Here is a 22,931-nt window from a genome sequence, read left to right on the forward strand (position 1 = left end):
ATGCAAAAGAGGAAAAAAGATCTACAAAGTCCCAAACAATTAAGAAAATGGCAATAGGAACATATATATCAATAATTACTTTAAATGTAAATGGACTAAATGCTCCAACCAAAAGATACGGACTGGCTGAATGGGTACAAAAGCAAAACCCATATATATGCCGTCCACAAGAAACCCACTTCAGACCTAAAGACACATATAGACTGAAAGTGAGAGGATGGAAAACTATAGTCCATGCAAATGGGAAGCAAAAGAAAGCTGGAGTAGCAATCCTCATGTCAGACAAAATAGACTTTAAATTAAAGAGGGTTACAAGAGATAAAGAAGGACTCTACATAGTGATCAAGGGCTCAATCCAAGAGGAAGACATAACAATTGTAAATATCTATGCACTCAACATAGGAGCACCTCAGTACATAAGACAAACACTAACAGACATAAAGGAGAAATTGACAGGAACACAAGAATACTAGGAGACTTTAACACCCCACTCTCACCAATGGACAGATCATCAAAACAGAAAATTAATAAGGAAACACAAGTCTTAAATGATACATTAGATGAGATGGATCGCCTTGATATCTTCAGGACATTCCATCCAAATGCAGAAGAGTACACCTTTTTCTCAAGTGCACATGGAACATTCTTCGGGATAGACCACATCTTGGGTCACAAATCAAACCTCAGTAAATTTAAGAAAATTGAAATTGTATCAAGCATCTTCTCTGACCATGATGCTTGAGACTAGATATCGATTACAAAAAAAAAAAAAAAAACCGTAAGAAACACAAACACTCAGAGATGAACAACACATTTCGAAATAACCGGCAGGTTACTGAAGAAATCAAAAGGGAAATCAAAACATTTCTGGAAACAAATGACAATGAAAACACAACTCAAAACCTATGGGATGCAGCAAAAGCAGTTCTAAGAGGGAAGTTTATAGCAATACAATTCTACCTCAAGAAACAAGAAAAACCTCAAACAGACAAACTAAATTTACACCTAAAACAACTGGAAAAAGAAGAACAACCCCCCCCACCACCCCTCCAGTATTAGTAGAAGGAAAGAAATCATAAAGATCTGAGCAGAAATAAATGAAAATGAAATGAAAGAAACAAGAGTAAAGATTAACAAAACTGAAAGCTGGTTCTTTGAGAAGATAAACAGAATCAAGAAAACTTTAGCCAGAGTCAACAAGAAAGAAAAAGAGAAGAATCAAATCAACAAAATTAGAAATGAAAAAGCAGAGGTTACAACAGACAATGCAGAAATACAAAGGATTATAAGAGACCATTATGAACAACTATATGGCAATAAAATGGATAACCTGGAAGAAATGGACAGATTCTTAGAAAACTTCAATCTTCCAAGACTGATCCAAGAAGAAATAGAAATTATGAACAACCCAGAAATAAACACTGAAACTGAAGCTTTGATCAAAAATCTCCCAAAAAAACAAAAGCCCAGGGCCAGATGCTTTCACACGAGAATTTATCAAACATTTAGAGAAGAGCTAATGCCTATCCTTCTAAAATGATTTCAAAAAATTGCAGAGGAAGGAACACTTCCAAACTCATTCTACGAGGCCACCATCAATTACCCTGATACCAAAACCAGATAAAGACAAGACGAAGATAACTACAGGCCAATATCACTGATGAACATAGATGCAAAAATCCTCAACAAAATGTTAGCAAACAGAATTCAGCAACACATCAAAAAGCTCATACACCGTGATCAAGTTGGGTTTATTCCAGGGATGCTAAGACCTTTCAATATATGCAAAGCAATCAATGTGATACACCATATTAACAAACTGAAATAAAAAAATCATATGATCATCTCAACGGACACAGAAAAATTCTTTGACAAAATTCAGCACCTATTTATGATGAAAGCTCTTCAAAAAATGGGCACAGAAGGAACCTACCTCAACACAGTAAAGGCCATATATGATTAGCCTACAGCAAACATTATTCTTAATGGTGAAAAATGAAAGCATTTCCCCTAAGATCAGGAACAAGACAAGGGTGTCCACTTTCAGCACTATTATTCAACATAGTTTTGGAAGTCCTACAGCAATCAGAGAAGGAAAAAAAGGAAAGGAAACAGATAGGAAAAGAAGAAATAAAGCTCTCACTGTCTGCAGATGACATAATACTGTACATAGAAAACTCTAAAGATAGTATCAAAAAACTACTACAGCTAATCAGTGAATTTAGCAAAGTTGCAGGATACAAAACCAATACACAGAAATCACTTGCATTTCTATATACTAACAATGAAAAAATCAGAAAGAAATTAAGGAATCAATCCCATTCACCATTGCAACAAAAAGAATTAAGTATCTGGGAATAAACTTACCTAAGGAGACAAAAAACTCTATACCGAAAATTATAACACACTGATGAAAGTAATCAAAGATGACATCAACAGATGGAGAGATATTTCATGTTCCTGGGGAGGAAGAATCAATATTGTGAAAATGACTGTACTACTAACACAAACTACACAGTCACTGCAATCCCTACCAAATCACCAATGGCACTTTTTCACAGAACTAGAACAACAAATTCATACGGAAACACAAAAGACCCCGAGTTGCAAAAGCAGTCTTGAGAAAGAAGAGTGAAGGTGGAGGAATCAACCTCTCTGACTTCAGATTATACTACAAAGCCACAGTCATTGAGACAGTATAGTACTGGCACAGAAACAGAAATACAGACCAATAGAACAAGATAGAAAGCCCAGAAATAAACCCATGCACCTATGGGTACCTTATTTTGACAAAGGAAGTAAGACTATAGACAGGGGCCAAAACAGCCTCTCCAATAAATGGTGCTGGGAAAACTGGACAGCTACAGGTAAAAGAATGAAATTAGCACACTTCCTAACACCTACACAAAGATAAACTCAGAAGGGATTAAAGACCTAAATGTAAGGCCAGGAACTATAAAACTCTTAGAGGAAAACATAGGCACAACACTCGATGACATAAATCAAAGCAAGATCCTCTATGACCCACCTCCTAGAGTAACGGAAATAAAAACAAAAGTAAACAAGTGGGACCTCATAAAACCTTTTGCACAGCAAAGGAAACTATAAGCAAGGTGAAAAGACAACCCTCAGAATGGAAAGAAAATAACAGCAAATGAAACAACTGAAAAAGGATTAATTTCCAAAACATACAAGCAGCCCATACAACTCAATACCAGAAAAACAAACAACCCAATCAAAAAGTGGGAAAAGGAACTAAACAGACATTTCTCCAAAGAAGACATACAGATGGCTAACAAACACATGAAAAGATGCTCAACATCGCTCATTATAAGAGAAAGGCAAAGCAAAACTATACTGAGGTATCACCTCACACCACTCAGAATGGCCATCGTCAAAAAGTCTACAAACAGTAAATGCTGGAGAGGGTGTGGAGAAAAGGGAACGCTCTTGCACTGTTGGTGGCATTTAAATGGATACAGCCACTATGAAAGACGGTATGGAGATTGTTTAAAAAACTAAGAATGAAGCCACCATATGACCCAGCAATCCCACTCCTTCCTCAGGCGTGAACCCTGAGGAAACCAAAATTGAAACAGACACATGTACCCCATTGTTCACCGCAGCACTATTTACAATAGCTAGAACATGGAAGCAACCTAGATGTCCATCGACAGATGCATGGATAAAGAAGTTGTGGTAAATATACACAATGGAATATTATCCAGCCATTCAAAGGAACACACTTGAGTCAGCTCTGATGAGGTGGATGAACTCAGAATCTATTATGCAGAGTGAAGTGAGTCAGAAAGAGAAAGATAAGTATCCTATCCTAACACATATACACGGAATCTAGAAAAGTGGTACTGAAGAACTTTTTACAGGGCAGCAACGGAGAAACAAACATAGAGGATAGACCTATGGACATTGGGAGAGAAGAGGGTGAGATGTATGGCAAGAGTAACATGGAAACTTACATTACCATACGTAAAATCGACAGGCAACGGGAATTTGCTGTATGGCTCGGGAAACTCAAACAGGGGGTCTGTACCAACCTAGAGTGGTGGCATGGGGAGGGAGATGGGAGGGAGTTTCAAAAGGGAGGGGATATATGTAAACCGACAGCTGATTCATATTGAGGTTTGACAGAAAACAGCAAAATTCTGTAAAGCTATTATCCTTTAATTAAAAAAAAAGTTTAAAAAAAAAAAAAAGACAATGACACCCCAGGGCTTCCCTGGTGGCTTACAGAGTAAACGGTCCACCTGCCTGTGCAGGAGACACCAGTTCAATCCCAGGTCCAGGAAGATCCCGCATGCCGCAGAACAGCGAAGCCTGTGCGTGCCACAATTACTGAGCCTGCGATCGAGAGTCCAGGAGCGGCAACTCCTGAACTCCTCCAGCCCAGGGGCCCAAGCTCTGTAAGAAGAGACGCCAGTGTGATGAGAAGCCACGCACCACAACCTGAGAGCAGCCCCCGAGATGCAACTAGAGACACTTCTGCACAGGAACTAAGACTCTGCACAGTCAGAAATAAATAATCACATAACAGTGAGAACACGAGAAGGAAAACCCTAGGAATAGACATACCTAAGGAGACAAAAGACCTCTACTTTGAAAACTGTAAGATCCTGATGGAAGAAATCAAAGATGACACAAACAGAGGGAACGATATGACCATGTTCTTGCTTCAGAGGAATCAATATTGTCAAATTGTCTCTCATACTCAGAACCACCTACGTATTCAATACAATTCCTAGAAAATTACTAATGGTATTTCTCAGAGAACTAGAACAAAAAATGTTTGAAATCTGCATGGAAATATACAAGTTCTGGAACAGCCAAATCAATCTTCAGAAAGAATAGTGGAGCTGGAGGAATCACACTCCCAGACTTCCCACACTCCCAGACTGTAGCCATACTTCATACAGTCCTCAGAGAGAGTAAGGTACTGGCAGAAAGAGAGAAATACAGATCAGTGGGAAAGGATAAAAATCCCCAAATAAAGCCACGCATCTACAGTAAATTAATGTACAGTGAAAGGGGCAAGAATATAAAATGGAGAAAAGACAGTCTCTTGACTAAGCAGTGCTGGGCAAACGGGACGGTTACACGTAAAAGAATGGAGTTAGAACGTTTCTCATACCACATACAAACATAAATTCAAAATGTATTCACGACCTAAACATAAGACCGGACGTTATAAAACTTCCAGAAGAAAACATAGGCAGGACACTTTTGACATCTATCACAGCGATCCCTTGCGGATCTGTCTACTAGAGTAATGGAAATAAAACAAAATTAAACCAGGTCGAATCTCTTGCAATGCAAGAGACCTAGGTTTGATCCCCATGTTGGGAAGAGGTCCGGGGGAAGGGCATGGAAACTCAGTATTCTTGCCTGCAGAATACCATGGACAGAGGAGCCCGGTGGGCCTCAATCCATGGGGTGGAAAAGAGTCAGACGAGACTGAGCAACTAACACGTTCAATTTCTATATATTCACATATAGACTATGCATATATTCATACATATTATGCATGTGTATATATACATATATATTTCTATATGTTCATATATATCCATATGTATATATATGGATATACACCACTTCTTCCTCATCCAATCCTCTGCTGATGGACACTCATGCTGTTTCTATATCTTGGCAGCTGTAAATAATGGTTCTAACATCTTCCCAAATTAGCGTGTTTACTTTTCTCAGCTATGTACCCAGGAGTGGCCATCCTGGCACGTTGCTCGTCTTTTTCTGTTGCACACAGACTGTTACTAACAGCATGGACCTTGCAGATGCTGAGGTCTGTGAGGTCCAGTGCATCAAGTAGGGGGCCCCTGCCTCCTCGGGGAGGTGCCCCGTCTATCCTGGCTGGGCTCACACTGCAGTTGGCAGTCCACTCCCCTCAGAGGACGGCAAAGAGTTCAGATATCCAGGCCAGAGGATCCTGTGGTTCGACCTGTGTGGGAAGGCTGAGGAAGGGGCTGGGCCACTGCTGGGGTTCCGGTTAACTCTCCCGGCCCAGGGAAAGAGGGGAAGGAGTCTGAGAACTGTATTGGGGCGCAGGCTCTGAGCCTGGAGTCGGGGTAGGAAAGACCAGGGATGAAGTGTGGAGAATTCGGTACCCAGCACGCCGGGGAGGAGAAGGGTTCTGCCTGGGAACAGCCTGATACAGATATCAGGGCTCCTGGGCACTGATCTTGCCCTGGGACGCCCACTGAGTGGTACTGTTCTCCCGCAAGACCCAGGCCTGGCCCCACCGGGGGAGACCATCAGGCAAGGCCTCCCCTCTCAGGGCCCTGGGCCTTCTGGGGCTGGGCTGGGTCCTCAGCCACAGCTGTGCCTCGGGGGACGACAGCCCGGCTGGCCGGCCCTCAGCACAAGAAGAGGTCTGCCGGGGGTGGGCTCAGGGCCCATGCAGAGGCAGAGTCCCACCTTCGGCAACATGGGGACCAGGGGCCCTGAGAGCACTCTCGGGTCTTCCTCTGTGAGGAGTCATTGTTTGAAGATCCCCCTGGGACCTGCACCTTTCTCTGAAGCTTGGCCGGTCTAGGAAGTACCAAGAGCTCGGCCCAAGTTCAGGAGCTTTTGGTGCTAGTGCAGGCAGAGGCCACACAGACAGGAACAGGTTCAGGAGGCTGGCCAGGGTGGGCTGGGCCGAGGCAGAGGCACCCCAAGGGCAGGCTGGGGCTCCAGGCTGCGTCTCAGCCCGAGGACAGCTCTTACGCCACCTGGGGCTGAGGCCCATCGTGCATCTCGGCTTGATGAGGGACCTTGGCAGTTCTGACTCATGGCCACAGCTGAATATCGCCCAAGGAAGTGTCAAGAGAGGGAATGAGTGAAAGTAGAAGAACAAGGAACACTCAGATCTTCAGCCACCCTGCTAGAAGCCCCACGCGTTCCCTGTCCTACCTCCAGAGCCTGCACGGCGGTGTCATCAGGGCACCATCCCCAAATCAGGGCTGGGGCCCCTGGGCACCTCTGCAGAGGCCCAAGCATGAGGGCCCTGGGGCCCTGCTGACACAAGGGGGGCCTGGGGAGGGCACAGAAGACCTGCTGTCAATCTCCTGCTTGAAAGCAGGGCCAGGGACAGCAAGACTGACTTCCTGGGAGAGCTGCCAGGGGTGGGTGAAACGACACAGGGTCTGAAACTATGGGTCCCCGAGCACAGGGAGGGCTCCAGCTGTGTGCCTGCTGGGTCCTTGGGAGGGTGTGGGGCCCACGACCACTCCCCTGTCATAGACTTTCCCCACCCTGGGAGCTGCTCATGTTCCAGGAAGAAAGAAGGATTTGGGTCCTGAGCACACACCCCGTGGGGGAAGGGTCCTCTCACCTTTCTGACTGAGGAGGGGCTTGCGGGCCAGCCTCGCCCTCCCTGCCGGTGACCCCGTCTTCTGGGTTCTCTGCTCCTCAGCTGGACCAGCCAGGCCAGACACACGGGGCCTCGGCCACAAACTGCCCTGGACGCCAGTGTGCCAGTGGGGTCTTTGCATCCCCTAAGTGCCCCCTGTGGGACTGCAAGCCCCCATTGGGAGGGACCCTGGCTGGCTCCTGCCTCCACCCCTGGACTCAGCATCCGGCCCTGGCAAGAGTAGGCAAAACCCGGGGCTGCAGGAGATGAGAGCCCAGCCCTTCCCACTGCTCCCCGTTAAGGTCCTTGTAGAAGAGAGACGAACATACCCAAGGTCCCCTTTCATCCCTTGCGAAGATAAGACACCCATTCATCTTGCGCCTGTTCCACACTGGAGGGGGAGCCTCTTGCCGCCACCGCCACCCCTTTGGGTCCCTGCTCCAACCCTGACCTGTTCCCAAGAGCCACCCACCAGCAGGCCTGGGTCACTGCCGGACCCGGTGCCATCCATCTCCCTCCTCCCGCTGGAGGCCTTCAGCCTGAGCGCAGCCCCAGGCTTCCTGGTCTGGCCCAGAGCCAGTCTGGCCTGTGACGTGATCAGATTGCCTGGGCAAGCAGGCCCGGTGAGATAAAAGGAAGGGGCTGAGGGGGTGGGGAGCAGCAGGATGGCACTGTGGGCAAAGGCCAGGGTGCGGATGGCAGGGCCCTGGCTGTCCCTGCATGGGGCACACCCACTGGGCACCAGAGGTGCTGCAGCCCCCAAGGCGGTGCTGCCCTTTGAAGCCATGCCCCGGTGTCCTGGCAACAAGTGGATGCGGATGCTGCAGATCTGGAAGGAGCAGGGCTCTGAGAACATGCACTTGGACATGCATCAGACCTTCCAGGAGCTGGGGCCCATTTTCAGGTAAAGCTCTCCCCGCTCACCTCAGCGAGAACACCCTCACGTTCTGTCCCCCTTGGTGCCTGAGTCCCACTGGGCCAGGGCTGTGCCACATCCCACTGCCCACATCCCGGCAGGGGCACCCGGCCGTGGGAAAGGGGTAGGGAGGGGGCTCCTTGGGGCAGGTGTGCGTCTCAGCCACCGCAGACTGGGGCCCTTGTCGAGCAGGAGCCCTGGGCGGCTCGCTGCTGGGAGCACAGAACGCAGACCCCAGAGGAGAGGAGGCTTCAGTGAGACCGCGGGAGGGCCCGCCTGCTCTGATCCAGCGCCTTGCTCTATGGAGTGGGGACCAGGCAGGACACGGCCCCTCAGCAGACCGCAGAGCTCTGCCCCACAGGTACGACGTGGGAGGGAGACACATGGTGTTCGTGATGCTGCCCGAGGACGTGGAGAGGCTTCAGCAGGCGGACAGCCGTCACCCTCAGCGGATGCTCCTGGAGCCCTGGCTGGCCTACCGACAGGCTCGCAGGCACAAGTGTGGCGTGTTCTTGCTGTGAGGGCCGGTGGGGGTGCGGAGGGAGGGGCAGGGCGGCCTGGGTGCAGAGAGCACGTGGGACGGGGAGGGCCTCAAAGCGAGCCTGCCCGAGGCCCACCTGGGTGGCTGGGGAGATGGTGCCCACCGGCTCCAGCTCCCAAGGGCTCGACTTCCTTCCTCACAGAAGCCTCCAGGCCCAGAGGGGGCCTCGAGGGGAGGTGCGTGTAGCAGGCAGGGGGCCTGCGAGTCTGCAAACACCCCAGCAGCAGTCTCAGCCAGAAGCCCCCATCTCAGCCTGGGTGAAGTACACGAAGCTGCCCTGAGGAAAGAGGTGCCACCACGATCCCAACGGAGTCAGCCTGCCCCTGACGACCAGCAGGGGGCTCCCTGTCTGGCTGGTTTCACTCTGGAGAGAGGAAGGTGGGGTGCAGGTCGGGGCCACTGCTGACTGACACCCTGACACTCTGCTCCCTGCTCTACTGCAACGGGCCCCAGTGGCGTTTGGACCGACTGCGGTGAACCCAGACGTCCTCTCGCTGCCAGCCCTGCAGAAGTACACGCCCTTGGTGGATGGCGTGGCCAGGGACTTCTCCCAGACCCTGAAGGCGAGGGTGCTGCAGAATGCTTGGGGGAGTCTGACCCTGGACATCGCGCCCAGCGTCTTCCGCTACACCATCGAAGGTGTGGGCTGGGGAGGCAGGCGCACCTCAGGGCGTGGGGGGAGCTGGCCCTGAGGCCCAGGCTGCCTGGGGCTCAGGAACCCCTCCTGCCACAGCCAGCACCTTAGTCCTTTACGGGGAGCGGCTTGGCCTTTTGACCCAGCAACCAAACCCTGACAGCCTGAACTTTATCCACGCGCTGGAGGCCATGTTGAAGTCCACCGTGCAGCTCATGTTTGTGCCCAGGCGCCTGTCACGGTGGATGAGCACCAACATGTGGAGGGAGCACTTTGAGGCCTGGGACTACATCTTCCAGTATGGTGAGGGCCGGAGCCCGGACAGTGCGGTGACTAGGGATCCCGGGGCCTCCTCCACTCACCACAGTCGCAGAAGGACTGAGGTCCCGGGAGGGGCTTGTGGCTTCGTTATGGTCCCAGACCCATCGGCAGTGATGCTGGCCTGGGCGGGCCTGAGAACTGGGGCAGGACGTGGAGAATTGGGGGTATGGAGGAGGGTAAAGGGCAGGAGGATGACAAAGAGCAGTGCTTCCCAGCGCCAGACCCGGGGCTTCTGTCGCTATGCATCCTGCAGCCAACAGAGCCATCCAGAGAATCTATCAGGAGCTGGCCCTCGGCCACCCGTGGCACTACAGCGGCATCGTGGCAGAGCTGCTGATGCGAGCAGACATGACCCTGGATACCATCAAGGCCAACACGATCGACCTCACTGCTGGGAGTGTGGACACGGTCAGGCCAGCACCCAGCCCTTCCCATAGAGCAGGGAGCTCCCCTGCCTCCAGGCAGCCTCCTCCCAGGGCAAATGTCTCCTCCACGCCCCTCCCCAATCTATGCCTCCAGCTTCCCAAAGGGAAGGAGTCTATGGTGACCCACATGAGAAACCAGGCTCCAGACAGAGTGTAGAGTGGCCGGAGGCCTGGGTACCTGCAGCATCAGAGGTCCCCAGGGTCCTGGGGGGAGGGGAAGGGCTGAGGTTCGGCTGCAGAGTCACACTAGAGACCTTTTCCAGGGACAGAGACAATCCTTTGGAGGTGACTGGCTAATGGGAAAGGGCAGCAGGAGTCTCCAGCTTGTGGGGGAGAGAGCAGGTGGCAGGGAAGCCAGCCCAGGGGGCGGGCCAGGCCCAGGGTGTACAGTGCAGCTGAAGTGTCCTGCCTCTAGACCGAGCCTCCCTCTGCCAGCATCTCTGAGGGCCAGGCACCCAGGCCCTGAGCTGAGGTGCGGGCTTCAGGTGGAGACACTCCCTGAGCTGGGGCTGTGATGCAGCCATAAGGTGAGAGAGGGTGGGCCAGGCATGTGCCTGCTCTGGGAAGGCTTCCTGGAGAAGGAGGGCTTTCACTGAAATTGGAGAGACCACACAGAAAAGGAGGCCTGGAGGGCAGCAGGCCAGGCCCTGCAAGAGCTGGCAGCGAGGAAAGGCCATGAGGCTGAGTGGAGGGAACAAGGCAAGCGGGCAGAGGAGGGCAGACAGGGTCAGGGCCTCTGTCAGGAAGGGCCTTGCACACCCGGCCTGTATCCCAGGCTAGAGGAAGCCAGTGTGAGGAGTGTTTCGCTCAGGCATCCAGTCCCTCACGGGCCACAGGGCAGAGCGCAGTACGGACTACAGCTCAGAGAGCCCCAGGGAGGCCGGATCTGCATGGCAGGGGATGCCAGGGGCAGGTTACATTGGGGACGACATTTAGGAGATACCGAGCTGCCCAGGTCTCCGGTTGGATAGCGGGCACTGCTCTTTGCATGTGGAAATGATCCAGGAGGAGGCAACGGCTGGGAGTCTGGGCGGCCGGTTCCTGCTAGGACCCTGTGAGCGGACCTGCCTGGGGATGCCCAGATAGACCTCAGCTCCTCACCTCTCCCCACTTAGTAGATGCCAAGAGTGAGCCCCTCCTGGACCCAAAGGAGGAAGAGAACCTCAGGTTCTGAGGTGGCCAGAGGAGGCCTGGGTCTCAGTGACGTTGGGGACGCCTCCCCTGAGGGATTGAGGGAAAGCCGACGAGCTGGTTTTAGAATCTCCAGGACTCCAGGTTGGGCTTTGTGGTCTCTGAGCATGCACGTCCCCTGCCCCAGGGGACCACCATCTTTCTGGGAGGGGCTCCGGAGTGGAGGGACATGGCCTATGCCGAGTTCTGAGCCCTGGCCCTCTGCGCCCCCTGCAGACAGCCTTCCCCTTGCTGATGACTCTCTTTGAGCTGGCTCGGAACCCGGAGGTGCAGCAGGCCCTGCGTCAGAAGAGCCTGGTGGCTGAGGCCCGGATCTCAGAAAATCCCCAGAGGGCCATCACAGAGCTGCCTTTGCTGCGGGCGGCCCTCAAGGAGGACTTGAGGTAGGCGAGATGGACCTGGACTTCCCCACGGCCCTGGCCCCGTGCCTGCAGAGCCCTCTTGCTGGGCTTGACGACGGATCCTGGGGCTGACAGCTCCTTTGCCCAGGGGTGCATGCCCCTGTACCTCCTCTTCTTCTCCCTGGAGGGGAGCCTGGTGCTTCTTCCTCCGGGATCCCTCCTCAGTGTCCCGGGGCCCTCATCAGTCACGTCCTCGCTAGCCTGGGGAGCTTTGGCTTACTTGGGAGATGGAAGGAAGGAACGCCTCAGGATCTGGGCTTCCCAGTGCCAGGAGTGACCTGTGACGGCCCGGGGTTGTGAGGCTGTCCTCAGGCTATACGCACTGGGCTAGGAAGGCAATGGCACCCCACTCCAGCACTCTTGCCTGGAAAATCCCATGGACGGAGGAGCCTGATGGGCCGCAGTCCATGGGGTCGCTAAGAGTCGGACACGACTGAGCGACTTCACTTTCACTTTTCACTTTCATGCAATGGAGAAGGAAATGGCAACCCACTCCAGTGTTCTTGCCTGGAGAATCCCAGGGACGGGGGAGCCTGGTGGGCTTCCGTCTATGGGGTCGCACAGAGTCGGAAACGACTGAAGTGACTTAGCAGCAGTAGCAGCAGGAAGGCTGCAGAGGGTGTCTGGTGACTGGTCACAGCTTCGGACCCTGGTGGATTCCCCTGTGTGCAGACTCTACCCCGTGGGTATCACCGTGGAGGAGCAAGTGAGCTCGGACCTGGTGCTGCAGAACTACCACATCCCAGCTGGGGTGAGTGAGGCCCTGGAGCCCCACCGACCTTCACCCAGGGGCCAGCTGACATCGGCCCCTTCCCGCTGCTGCAGATGCTGGTGAAGGTCCTACTCTATTCCCTGGGTCGAAACCCCACTGTGTTCGCCAGGCCTGAGAGCTATCACCCCCAGCGCTGGCTGGACCGCCAGGGCTCTGGAAGCAGGTTCCCGCACCTGGCCTTTGGCTTTGGCGTGCGCCAGTGCCTGGGGCGGCGCGTGGCCGAGGTGGAGATGCTGCTCCTGCTGCACCATGTGAGTGGGCCGCGAGGGGCACGGGTGGACAGCCTGGCCGGGGACCCCTGGCTTCGTTCTGGGGCGCCCAGCCTCAGGGCCCTGGAAGGCAGGGCAGGCTGGGGCCAGGTGGAACCCTGCCTCTGTCCTAGGTGCTGAAGAACTTCCTGGTGGAGACACTGGAGCAAGAGGACATAAAGATGGTCTACCGCTTCATACTGATGCCCTCCACCCTGCCCCTCTTCACCTTCCGGGCCATCCAGTAGTCGTGTCAGCACACTGCCGGGCCACGCACCCTACAAGCCCCTCTGCCGGACCCCGGCCACACCTCTTTCTCCTACAGGCCCTGACTTTTGAGTCACACCACTGTGCAGCCAGCACTTGCACTCATGGAACAGCACAGGCCCCCACGGGTCAGGCTTGCTGGCCTGTGCAGCAAGGCCAGGGCAGAGCTGGGGATGAACCTTGGTGGCAGGTCCTGGTCACATGCCCAGTCCCACCAGCACTTTCTCCAGCAAGGAGCGCTGTCTGAGGGCCCTTGACCCCAGTCACCCCAGCACTAGCCCCAGGCCCCTCGTGTGGCCATCCAAGTGATGGGCCTCAGACCGTACCGTCTGCCTCCCTGTCCACTCTTTATTCCTCCTGTGCTCAATTCTGCTCCAATGCAAGAGCTGACAACTTGGGCGTGCCCTGTCCTGATGGCTGCCATTTCAAGTGCCGTCGCCTTTGCCTCCAGAGCTCTGGCATGGACTTGCCTTCAAGCTGGGTTGTTATTTGTCTACCTAGCCTCTTGGGCTCACCCTGGCAGTGCCGGTCCTCTGTGATTGTGGCTGAAGTGCCCAGCCCAGGCCTGAATAGGCAGGTCGTGAGTCAGGTTTCCTAGAGGAGACACTGCCAAAAGCCCACCTGGACATCAGGGTCAATGATACTCATCTGAGAGCATGAGGGATGGTGAACCCCTCTGGCACGAGGCAGGCCGGCCATAGAGAAGCCTCTAGAAGAAGGGTGTGGGGCCACCTCTGACTCCCTTCAGTAGAGCCAGTCTGAAGTGCCCACTACCCTCTCACAGTGACCCACACAGGGACCACCTTGATCTCAAGGCCCGAAGAGGTTTGAACCACTGACAGCCAACTGGGATCCCCTTGTTGGCAGGAGCAGGCAGTCTGTCCCATCCCACCTAGGGCCAGGTGACACCCCAGGTAGAAAGTGGGCCCAGAGGCAGGATGAAGGGTGGTGGGGTCTCTCCACTCTCCCGCCCTCACCACCCCCAGTTCATCTGCTGAGGCACAGGCAGGCCGAGCAGGCAGCAAGGTGTGAGGAGTCGTGTTTCTGGCTGCACCAGCCCTGCCCCTACTGAGGGCTGGGGGGTCTCTCCACTCTCCCTGCCGTCAGTGAACCGCCCCCCAGGGCATCTGTTCAGTGCCAAGATCCCTGGAGGAGGACAAGAGCTGCACACCCCGTCACCACTCCAGTCCATCCGTGGCCAAAGAGGCCTGCGGCCGCCAGTGTGATCTTCTCCCACCCCAGACAGGACTGTTGAAAGGGACCCAGAGATTCATGGAGGAGGGAGGAGGTTCCAGCCTCTGTGGTCACACAGGCACAAGCTGGAGCCCTCGCCCAGCACACAGGTCCAGCCTTCATTCCCTCTGAGCCCTGAGTTCTTCTTATGGCAATTCTATAGAATTACCATTTCGGTGGGCCCCCTGAGGCACCGTGAGATGGGTTTTCGGTAAGTGCTGAGTTTTCTGGCTCAATGGGCACTCAACCTATCCGATCCTTCTCCCACCACTCAGTGGCCCTCCTCTGCAACGAGTGGAGCAAGTGTGGTGACAGGAAAGGAGTGAAAACCTAGTCCCCTCGTGGTGAGTGTGTGTCATCGTGTGGAGCTTGGCACATGTGGATGCTTGATTTTCACGGCAGCCTGAAGAGGCACGTGCTACCCTCATTCACATTTTGCAGGTGAGAAAACCGGGGCTCAGAGAATTTGCTCATCTGGCAGAGTCTCATGGCGCTTCCATGGAAGGGGTGCTGCCTGAAGCCGTGAGGACCGTCCGATCTCTAAGGCCCTCGTTAAGGAACTTGGTTTGGTAGTGCTCACGGACATCGTGGAGACAAACTCCAGCTAAGCATCTCTGTCTGCTTTCCAGATCCTCTCCTGGATTTCCCTGTTTCTCCAGATTTCCTCTTTCAAGTCTATGGAGGGGCCCCTTTTTCTTGATCTGGCGTGGAATTTCCCATCTTGCCGTGTGAGGATCTGTCCGGCTCTTTCTGACAACCTTCCAGGTTATTGCGGTCTCGAGTCTGCTGTGTGATCCTCATGATTCTTGCGCCTCTTCGGGCCTTTCAGTGTAGCTGCAGTAGTGCCTTTAAGAAGCCCGATGCCAGGAACCGGAGCGCCCTCTGTGCTCCCTGCTGCTGGGGTCTGCCTCGGGGCCCTGCCATCTCTTGCCCAGCGCTGTCGCTGTCCTGGAGCCACTCTGTGCTCACTGCTCAGCCCGGGTCTCCTCTGGGCTGACTAGTGTCAAGCCTAAACCCCCTTGAGGGCCTTGTCTCGGTTCTCGGGAGGGAATGGGGATCCGGGGCTTTGTCCTCAATCCACCTTGCAAAGCTAGGCTCGCTGCTCGCCTGATGGTGCTGAGGGCAGCTTGCCGTGTTGGTGTAGTGTTTTCAGGGTCTCACCTCCAGGTGGGGCTCTGTGACAGCCTACAGGGGAGGGAAGGGAGGGGGTGGGAGGAGGTTCCAGAGGGAGGGAACCATGTATACCTGTGGCTGCTTCATGCTGAGATATGGCAGAAGCCAACACAACACTGGAAAGCAATTATCCTCTGATTAAAAATAAATACATTAAACAATACATGCAGTGACAGGTGTTTCAAGTTCAGCCTTCTTTTAAAAGCCTGGCCTCTCCGCGGGGTTCCAGTTGCGATTCCTAATCTCACTCTTGTCCTGTGCTTCAAGCCTTTCCCTGGGAAGTGGGGCCAGCAGACCTTAGGCTCAGTGGCTTGGCCCCAAGCCTCCCCTGGCGGCGCTGTACTGGCTTCCGTGCTCCCTCCTCCCTGCTCCTGGTCGTGCGTTGCTTCGTGGTCCTGAAGACATCCTGCCCTTTTACAAGCACAGAAATGCACTTTCTACATGTTCTGGATTATGTAGAGTTGCTGGAGTGGGGGGATTTTCAGAGTATTAGCTTGATCCTTGCTTGAACCTGAGGACCCTCAGTGGCTCATTTAAGCAGACAGCTGGTGTCTGGAAGCTTTCTGTCTGTGGCTGCCCTGGGGGATGACCGAGCATCCCACAACTGTCACGTCTCCACAAAGTGTTCTTCAGCTTTCTTGCGGGAGGAGTTGCCTACCTTACAGGAGGGGTCTTAGGTGTTTGTAGAACCCTGGACACCGGTCAGATTGCGGGCCAGTTTCAAATGGCTAAGTATCCCCTTTCATTTATCACTTAACACGTGCTTATCAATAGCCAAAAGTCCGTTCATCGTAAGAGGACAATGAGCCCATTAGTAGCATAGAAAAGAAAATTCACATCCTCCCCACCTCTATAGACACAGAGGAGCATTTAACCAAATTCAATACCATTGCTGTGCTAAGAGCTACGGCACAAACCAGGAGTGGAACAAGGGCATCTATGAGAACCCAGGGCTAACACCATACTTCATTGTGAAAAACAGGCTGCTTTCCTCCTCAGACCAGGAACACGAGGTCTGCTCTCACCACTGCCAGTCAGCCCAGTCCTGGAGGTTCTACCAGAGCAGTTTGGCAACTAGAAGTCATCCAGGCAGAAGAGGAAGGAAAACTGTCTCTACGGATGGATCAGATGATCCTGCTTACAGACCACCCGAAGGAAATCACTTCAAAGGATGATTTCTAAGAAAGCTTGCAGCAGTATTTCAAGATCCAAGTGCCGGGTATAAAAATCTATTGCATTTCTCTTCACTTGTAATGACGAAGGAAACACATTCCATTTACAAGAGTGTCAAAAAGAGGGAAACACCTAGGAATTAGTTCAGCAACAGATGATCAAATCTGTCCTGGGAAAACCACAAAGCACCACCGAAGAAATGAAAGACGGCTAGAGTTGTAAAGCCTCCTGCATCCATGGGTCAGAAGAGAGCATATTGCTACCAGGACAATTCTCCTCACATCACTCTCAGGTTTGATGTAATCCCAGTGAAATTTCCGGGCTTCCCTGGCAGCTCAGGGATAAAGAATCCACCTGCAATGCAGGAGATCCAAGTTAATTCCCTGGTCTGGGAAGATCCCCTAGAGGAGGGCATGGCAACCCATTCCAGCATTCTTGCCTGGAGAATCCCATGGACAGAGGAGCCTGATGGGCTACAGCTCATAGGGCTGCAAAGAGTCAGACATGACGGAAAGTACTGAGCACACATGCGTGCTCTGAAAACTCCGTGTTCATCTGTGTAGAAAGTGCCAAGTTGATTCTGAAATTCACATGAATGCAAGGAACCTAGATGGCCAGTGTAATCCTAAAAAAGAATGACAAGGCAGGAGGACTCGCGTTTGCTGATTTCTAAGCTTACTGCACAGTAAACTGCTCAAGACAGGATGCTACTGGCACAAGGACAGACAGACCAATGGACTTGAACACAGCGTCCAGAAATGAAATGATATGTCTGTGGTCACTTGAGTTTTTACAGAGGGGCTAAGGCCATTCAACAGGGAGCATCTGTTTTCGAGGAATGTTGCTGGCACAACTTTCTAGCCACGTGGGAAAAAAAGAAGGTGGACCTCTACCTCATTCAGACAAGAACCGACTCAAATGCCCAAAGACTTAATCATAAGAGCTAACAGTGTAAAAGCCTCAGAAGAATACACGAAGCGAACTCTTCATGATCCTGGATTTGGCGAGATTCTTAAATTGGCAGCGAGTGCTGTTAAAAATGTGAATTTGAGGCACTGCTTTATCTCAGTCATTTCAATTCAGGGTGATTTAAAGGAGTAGAAGGAGGAAGACAGCAACGATGGTCTGAGTTTCTGTTCCGTCAACACCTTTTTCTGATGCTGACCTTGGGAGCACGGAGCGTGACAGCAGTCGCCTGGACTTCTGTACCTGCCACTTCAAGGCAGTCAGAGGCTGGCCTTAGGGCCCTCACCCTCCTAATAGGCAGCATCTGGAGAAACCTTCCGTCACTCTTAGGAAGCCAGGCGCCACCGTGGGAGACGGCTCGAGTCGTGCAGAAGGTGTCTGACGGCAACAGGGCGATGTGCAGGGCGATGCACAGTCTCCATGGCAGCTCTGCCTGTCCTCATTCCACTGCTCTGCCAAGCACACTCTCCACTTCCGCCATCCCCACCTGAAGACTGGGAGCGTGCAGGCTCGGGTGCCTCAGGGGCATGTGGTCTGAGCAAACCTGGGGCCGCTCTTTAGGTGGGCATGTAGACCAGGCCCTGTGACGCTTTTGCTGTTACTAAAATACTCCACCTCTGCTCACTAAAGTGGCAAGAGGTTGTGTGAGGTGACACCTACCGAAGGGAAGAAAGATCAAACGTTAAAACCACAAAGAAATCTCTGAGTCCACAGAACCTGAACGATTCTGGTGTTTATTTCTCTCTGGAAACAATTCCTAAATGGGGAACTCATCAACTCGGGGCTCCAGGGGTCAGTGTCTGGCTCACAAGACAGTAAAGGACAGCTACCTTGTGAGAGATGGGGAGATAGTCAGCCCCCCCAAAGGAGGCCTCTCACGTCAGTGTGTTCCTGACCAGGATGGAGACGATGCTTAGGAACACAGTGGATTGCACCAATTGCGCATTTCCTTCGATATCCTCTTCAAGTGGATAATCGAGTGTGATGTCCCTCTCCAGATTAGTAGGTCCTCCAAAATTGCACATGTTCGAACCACAACAATGAACCCAATAGAAACTGTTAAATCTATGAGTCGTCTTTCTTCTGGGGGTTTCCGGAGGCTCTTCGGCTCTATACAGAAATGTGCAGTTAAATGTACAGTTCTTGTAAACGAGTATTTCCCGAGAATTCAAACCTAAAAAAGAAACAGAAATGAAAATCACAGATTTCATGCTTTCAACATCCAAATATCGAAGCACAGTTATCTTAACTAGCTCCATCCCTAAATATTGTTGTTGTTCTGTCGTGCAGTCATATCTGACTCTTTTCGACCCCATGAAGACAGCACGCCAGGCTTCCCTGTCCTTCATTATCTCCTGAAGTTTGCTCAAACACGTGTCCACTGACTGATGATGCCATTCAACCATCTCATCCTCTGTATCCCCTTTCTCCTCCTGCCTTCAACCTTTCCCAGCTTCAGGGTCTTTTACAATAAACCGACTCTGCCTCAGGTGGCCGAAGTACTGGAGCTTCAGGGACTCTCAAGATCTTCTGTAACACCACAGTTCAAAAGCATCAATTCTTTGGTCCAGATCTCACATCCATACACGACTACTGGAAAAACCATAGCCTTGACTATAAGGACTTCTGTCGGCAAAGTGATGTGTCTGCTTTTTAATGTGCTGTTTTAGATGTGTCACACCTTTTTTTCCCAAGGAGCAAGCATCTTTTAATTTCACCATTCTGCAGTCACCATTCTCAGTGATTTTGGATCCCAACAAAATAAAATCTGTTACTGTTTCCATTTCCCCCCCATCTATTTGCAATGAAGTGATGGGACTGCAGGCCATAATCTTCATTTTTTGAATGTTGAGTTCTAAGCCAGCCTTTTCCCTCTTCTCTTTCATCTTCATCAGGACTCTTTAGTTCCTCCTCTTCACTTCCTGCCATTAGGGTGGTGCCATCTGCATATCTGAGGTTGCTGATATTTCTCCTGGCAGTGTTGATTCCAGTTTGTGATTCATCCAGCCTGGAAGTTTGCATGATGTAATCTTTGAATAAATTAAATAAGCAGGGTGACAATATACAGCCATGATGTACTCTTTTCCCAATTTTGAACCAGTTCGTTGTTAAGTCTGGTTCTAACTGCTGCTTCTTGACCAGCATACAGGTTTCTCGGGAGGCAGGTAAAGTGGTCTGGTATTCCCATCGCTTTAAGATTTTTCCACAGTTTGTCGTGATCCACACAGTCAACGGCTTTGGTGTAGTCAATAAAGCAGAAGGAGATGGTTTTCTGGAACTCTCTTGCTTTTTCGATGATCCAACAGATGTTGGCAATTTGATCTCTGGTTCCTCTGCCTTTTCTAAATACACCTTGTATATCTGGAAGATCTGGGTTCCTGTAATGTTGAAGCCTAGCTTGAAGGATTTTCAGCATCAACCTGCTAGCATGTGAAATGAGTGAAATAGTGCAGCAATTTGAACATTCTTTGGTGTTGCCCTTCTTTGGGACTGGAGTGACAACTGACCTTTTCTAGTCCTGTGGCCACTGCTGAGTTTTCTAAATCTGCTGGCATATTGAGTGTAGCACTTCAACAGCATCATCTTTTAGGGTTTGAAAGAGCTCAGCTGGAATCCCATCACTTCCACTAGCTTTGCTCTTAGCAATGGTTGCAAAGGCCCACTGGATCCCACTCTTGGATGTCTGGCTCTAAGTAAGTGACCATGCCGTTGTGGTTATCCAGGTCATTAAGACCTTTTTTGGATAGTTCTTCTGTGTGTTCCTGATGCTTCTTTTTTGTCTCTTCTGCGTCTCTGAGCTCCTTGCCATTTCTGCCCTTTATGGAGCCCATCTTTGCCTGCAATGTTCCCTTGGTATCTCTAGTTTTCTTGAGGAGATCTCTGGTCTTTCCCATTCTATTGTTTTCCTCTATTTCTTTGCACTGTTCACTTAAGAAGGCTTTCTTATCTCTCTTTGCTATTCTCTGGAACTCTGCATTCAGGTGGATACATCTTTCCCTTTCTCCTTTGTCTTCCACGTCTCTTCTCTGTTATTTGCAAGGCCTCCTCAGACAACCATTTTGCCTTCTTGCGTTTGTTTTTCTTGGGGATTGTTTCGGTCACCACCACCCGTACAATGTTATGAACGTCCGTCCATCCATAGTTCTTCAGGGACTCGGTCTTTCAGATCGAATCCCTTGAATCTATTTGTCACTTCTACTGTACAAATTATTTTATTTAACTCACACTAGAGTGGCCGAGTGGTTTCCCCTAGTTTCTACAATTTAAGTCTGAATTTTCCAATAAGCAGTTCATGATCTGAGCCACAGTCAGCTCTGGGTCTTGTTTTTACTGTTGTATAGAGCTTCTCCAACTTTGCCTGTAAAGAATATCATCAATTGGATTTTGGTATTGATCATCTGGTGATGTCCTCGTGTGGACTCACCTCTTGTGTTGTTGAAAGAGGGTGTTTGCTATGACCAGTGCATTCTCTTGGCAAAACTCTGTTAGCCTTTGCCCTGCTTCGTTCTGTACTCCAAGGACAAAGTTGTCTATTACTCTACATATCCCTTGACTTCTTACTTTTGCATTCCATTCCCCATGATGAAAAGGACATCTTTCGGTGTGTGTGTTAGTTCTAGAAGGTCTGTGGGGCTTCCCAGATGGCACTAGTGGTCAAGAACCTGCCTGCCAATGTAGGCGATGTAAGAGATCTAAGTTTGATCCTTGGGTCGGGAAGATCCCCTAGAGCAGGGCCCGGCAACCCATTCCAGTATTCCTGCCTCAATAATCCCATGAACAGAGGAGCCTGGCGGACTACAGTCCACAGAATTGCAGAGAGTCGGACACAACTGAAGCAACTAGCATGCACACATGCTAGAAGGTCTGGTAGGTTTTCATAAAATCGTTCCACTTCAGCTTCTTTGGCATCAGTGGCTGGGACATAAGACTTGGATTACTGTCACGTTGAATGGTTTGTCTTGGAAACAAACCAAGGTCATTCTGTCACTTTTCAGACTGCCCCCAAGTACTGCATTTTGGACTCTTTGGTTGACTATTAGGGCTACTCCATTTCTTCTAAGCGATTCTTGCCCACAGTAGTAGATATAATGGTCATCTGAATTAAATCTCCCATTCCCGTCCATTTTAGTTCACTGATTCCTAAAATGTCAATGTTCACTCTTGCCATCTCCGGTTTGACCACTTTCCTGTTGGACAACATCCAATTTACCTTGATTTATGGACCTAACCTTCCAGGTTCCTATGCAATAGTGTTCTTTACAGCTTCAGACTTTCACCACCAAACATCTACAACGCAGGGTTGTTTCTGCTTTGGCTCAGCCTCTTCATTCTTTCTGGAGCTATTTCTCTGCTCTTCCCAGTAGGATATTGGATACTAACCTAGGACGTTCATCTTTCAGTATCATTTGCCTTTCCATACTGTTCATGGGTTCTCAAGGCAAGAATGGTGAAGTGGTTTGCCATTCCCTTCTCCAGTGGACCACGTTTTCTTAGAGCTCTCCACCATGACCCATCTGCCTTGGGTGGCCCTGCACTGCATGGCTCAGAGTTTCATTGAAATACACAAGGCTGTGATCCATGTGACCTTTTTGATTAGTTTTCTGTGATTGTGGTTTTCATTCTGTCTGGCCTCTGATGGATGGGGATGAGAGGCTTGTGCAAACCTCCTGATGGGAAGGACTGGCTTTGTGGAAGACCCGGTCTGGCTCTGGTGGGCAGGGCCTTGCTCAGTAAACCTTTAATCCAATTCTCTGCTGATGGGTGGGGTGGTGCTCCCTCGCTGTAGTTTGGTCTAAGGCAGCCCAGTCCTGGAGTCTGTAGTGTCTATGATAGGCTGCAGGCTCTATGGTCAGGCAAATGGTGATCTCCTCCAAGAGGATTTACGCCAACATGCTACACCTCCCAGGACTGCTGTGGCCTGTGCCCTTGACCCCACAGCAGGCCGCTGTCAACCCACACCTCTGCCAGAGACTCTCAAACATTCACAAGCAAGTCTGCCTTGGTCTCTTGTGGGGTCACTGCTCCTTTCACATGAGTCCTGGTGCACACAAACTTTTATTTGTTCAGTTCAGTAGTTCAGTCATGTTTGACTCTTTGCAACCCCACGGACTGCAGCATGCCACGCTTCTCTGTCCATCACCACCTCCCAGAGTTTACTCAAACTCATGTGCACTGAGTGGTGATGCTATCCAACCGTCTCATCCTTTGTCGTCCCCTTCTCCACTCATCTTCAATATTTCCCAGCATCAGGGTCTTTTCCAGTGAGTCGGTTCTTCACATCAGGTGGCCAAAGTATTGGAGTTTCAG

The 22,931-nt window shown here is 51.1% G+C and overlaps 1 protein-coding gene and 1 pseudogene across 1 annotated transcript in view; one reads left to right on the forward strand and one right to left on the reverse strand.

The window, feature by feature from the left end:
- Positions 1-8,013: 8,013 nt before the first annotated feature.
- Positions 8,014-14,904, forward strand: LOC113904042 (annotated as a pseudogene).
- Positions 14,905-18,323: 3,419 nt separating this feature from the next.
- The window catches only part of GML (glycosylphosphatidylinositol anchored molecule like), a 28,261-nt gene continuing 23,653 nt past the window's right edge, over positions 18,324-22,931 (reverse strand). Inside the window, exon 4 of the mRNA XM_027560686.1 lies at positions 18,324-18,798. Coding sequence (XP_027416487.1) covers positions 18,500-18,798 — 299 coding nt within the window. The 3' untranslated portion in view covers positions 18,324-18,499. The remainder of the gene's footprint in view (positions 18,799-22,931) is intronic.

The sequence above is a fragment of the Bos indicus x Bos taurus genome, chromosome 14, assembly GCF_003369695.1.
Source record: "Bos indicus x Bos taurus breed Angus x Brahman F1 hybrid chromosome 14, Bos_hybrid_MaternalHap_v2.0, whole genome shotgun sequence".
Classification (NCBI taxonomy): domain Eukaryota; kingdom Metazoa; phylum Chordata; class Mammalia; order Artiodactyla; family Bovidae; genus Bos; species Bos indicus x Bos taurus.